The sequence below is a fragment of the Eptatretus burgeri genome, chromosome 1 (assembly GCF_056783735.1).
Source record: "Eptatretus burgeri isolate ZD-2024b chromosome 1, Ebu_testis_v1, whole genome shotgun sequence".
In the NCBI taxonomy this organism is placed as follows: domain Eukaryota; kingdom Metazoa; phylum Chordata; class Myxini; order Myxiniformes; family Myxinidae; genus Eptatretus; species Eptatretus burgeri.
Genome location: NC_140961.1, coordinates 94,026,712 through 94,029,211, shown reverse-complemented (window position 1 = coordinate 94,029,211; position 2,500 = coordinate 94,026,712). Strand labels below are relative to the sequence as shown.

The 2,500-nt window shown below is 39.7% G+C and overlaps 1 protein-coding gene across 2 annotated transcripts in view; it reads right to left on the bottom strand.

The window, feature by feature from the left end:
• The window catches only part of LOC147034978 (myoferlin-like), a 424,490-nt gene that overhangs the window by 117,216 nt on the left and 304,774 nt on the right, over positions 1 to 2,500 (bottom strand). For both annotated transcript variants that reach the window (XM_085891822.1, XM_085891829.1), the window contains one exon: positions 796 to 897. In XM_085891822.1, coding sequence (XP_085747948.1) covers positions 796 to 897 — 102 coding nt within the window. The remainder of the gene's footprint in view (positions 1 to 795; positions 898 to 2,500) is intronic.

The following is a 2,500-nucleotide window of genomic DNA, read 5'->3' as shown; positions in this document are numbered from 1 at the left end:
CACTCGGTGGAGGACAAAGCACATATTTTGGTGAATATGAGGGATTAGGGGATAGAGGCCATGGCCCCCTTTCCATGGGAGATACGGCTATGGAGAGCACAACTTAAGGTTAGAGCATGGTCATAATGCTGCATGGTCAGTTTGGTCTGCATCCGGTTCTCGGATTCTGAGAAGAAGATTTTTGAATAAAATACCAATATTTGGGGCAAACCCCCCCCCTCACCTCCTTCATTGGGGGACCATCCGGAAGAGGAGCAGAACCCTATGAGACCTTACTGTCCTGATGCATCGTAACAAATTTGGTCCATATCAATCAGGTAGTTTGTGAGAAGATGTTTTTGTTAAATGTTAACGGATGGCTGGAAACCGGGACCCACTCTAAAAGCTTATTTTGGAGAAATAACCTCATTAAAACATTCTCGTAAAAACAATAAATTCTTTATTCACACACACCCAAAATGTGCATCGAGTTTCGTGTGAATCCATCTCTAACTTTTTGAGATATCTTGCCCACAAACAGATTAACAGACAAACAAACAGAGGTGAATACATAACCTCCCTCCATCGTCGGTGGCAGAGGTAAATATACTTCTTAAATACTGTATACATACTTGCAGCACCTCTTAATGTAAATGTTGACCATGAAAATTCTCTCTCTGCAGTCACGACTGGTCTTTCATCACCTCCACATCTCTGCGTAAATCTTCTTTAGGCAGTATTAAAAAAAACAGAAATCCCCTCACTGATCACAGCAACGACCGCAAAACTATGAGATTGTAGTGTGCACCGTCTTACCTCTATTCGGGTGTACTGCAGGACAGGTCGAATATTTTGTGGAATGATAAAAGTGCTTTTCGTCTTCCTGGGAGGTGGGGGAGGAATGAGCTTGTGTGGCAGCTGAAAATATAACACGTACAGTTTGGTGACATTTGTTTCAATTGCTGCAATTCGTGGAAAATCACATCACATATTTATAATGCATGAAATTGCTTCAAGCTCCTAATTTGAAAACGAATTAATATACAAAAGCAATGTATACAGTGATTCATAGGTATGAAAATCAGGCATTCAATTATGTGAGTGAAGAAAGTGAAAAAAACATTTGAGCGCATTATCGTTAAGAAACTGTTGCAGCCTTTTCCAAATTCAAGACATTGTTAGGCAGGCCAAAAAAAAAAAATTGCGAATTTAGAGCCCAGCGAGGGAGAGCAGGCTGGCCACGGATGAGCCTTGAAAAATGATAATTAAACGAGAATGGCACTCAGTGGAGCGCGTACTGACGCCATGTAATTCCTGATCCGTGAGAACATTTCAGGCCCAATACATTTTTGAAATATCATGCTATACAGTACATCATTTTTGGCCCTATCTCTCAATGCTGAAGAATCACATAAAATTATCAGAATCCAGATGTCAAAAAAAGTGAATCAATTCTTCCTTGTCGCACACCCAACATGTCCACCAAGTCATTCGAATCCGTCCACAACTTTTTGAGATTTCGTGATATGTATCGTTTTTGGCCCTATCTCTCAAATGGTGAAGAATCATTTAAAAAAAACTTCCAGTAGCCGGGTCCAGATCCGGATCTTCACCAAAATCTAAACATTTTGTCCATGTCGCACACCCAATCTGTCCACAAAATTTCATCTGGATCCGTCAACAACTTTTAGAATATCCTGAACACAAATAAAAAGACAAACAAACAAGAAGACATCGTGCAGAGCACGATACTTGCAAAATCCATAAAACATATTTGCCCTCAAAAATAATTGGTGGTTGAATTCAATGACCAAATGTGCAATTCCTCTTCAAATGTCATCAATCGAATGAAAATTGACTAATTGAGAAATTCGATTCAGCGAAGTTATCCTTTTGGCCGATGTTGACCTCAAAACTAATTGGCTGGTTGAATTCAATGACCTTAAATATAAATCCTCTTCAAATTTCAAGTCATTCTGATGAAAATTGAGGATTTTAGAAATCTTACCAAAGTTGTTCACCTTTGGTATATGTTGACCTTTTGATCTCAAAAACAATAGCCTTCTTCCTTATGACAAACTCAACTACATGGTGAAGTTTGGTGAAGATCAGTTTAAAATTGTGACCTGTAGGTGACAAACAGACAAACAGACAGACAGACAGACAGACAAACAGACAAACAGACAAACAGACAAAGAGAATAACAAAATTAACTGACCAATATAATTGAAAAGTCTTCGATTTTGCAAGTAACAGACAGACAAAAAGGGGTGAAAACATAACCTCCTTCACCTTTGCTGGCAGAAGTAAATAAAGCTGTTAATTATCTCCAAAAGGGGTGTTTCAATTAACCCAAACACCCAGTCTTCACTCATGTAATTCATTGAAGTTCCCTTCTGCTCGCAAAGGTTTCAGGCTGATAGGTTTCATGGTTTTAGAGTCATGGACAAAACACGCGCACGCACGCACGCACGCACGCACGCACGCACGCACACACACACACACACACACACACACACAC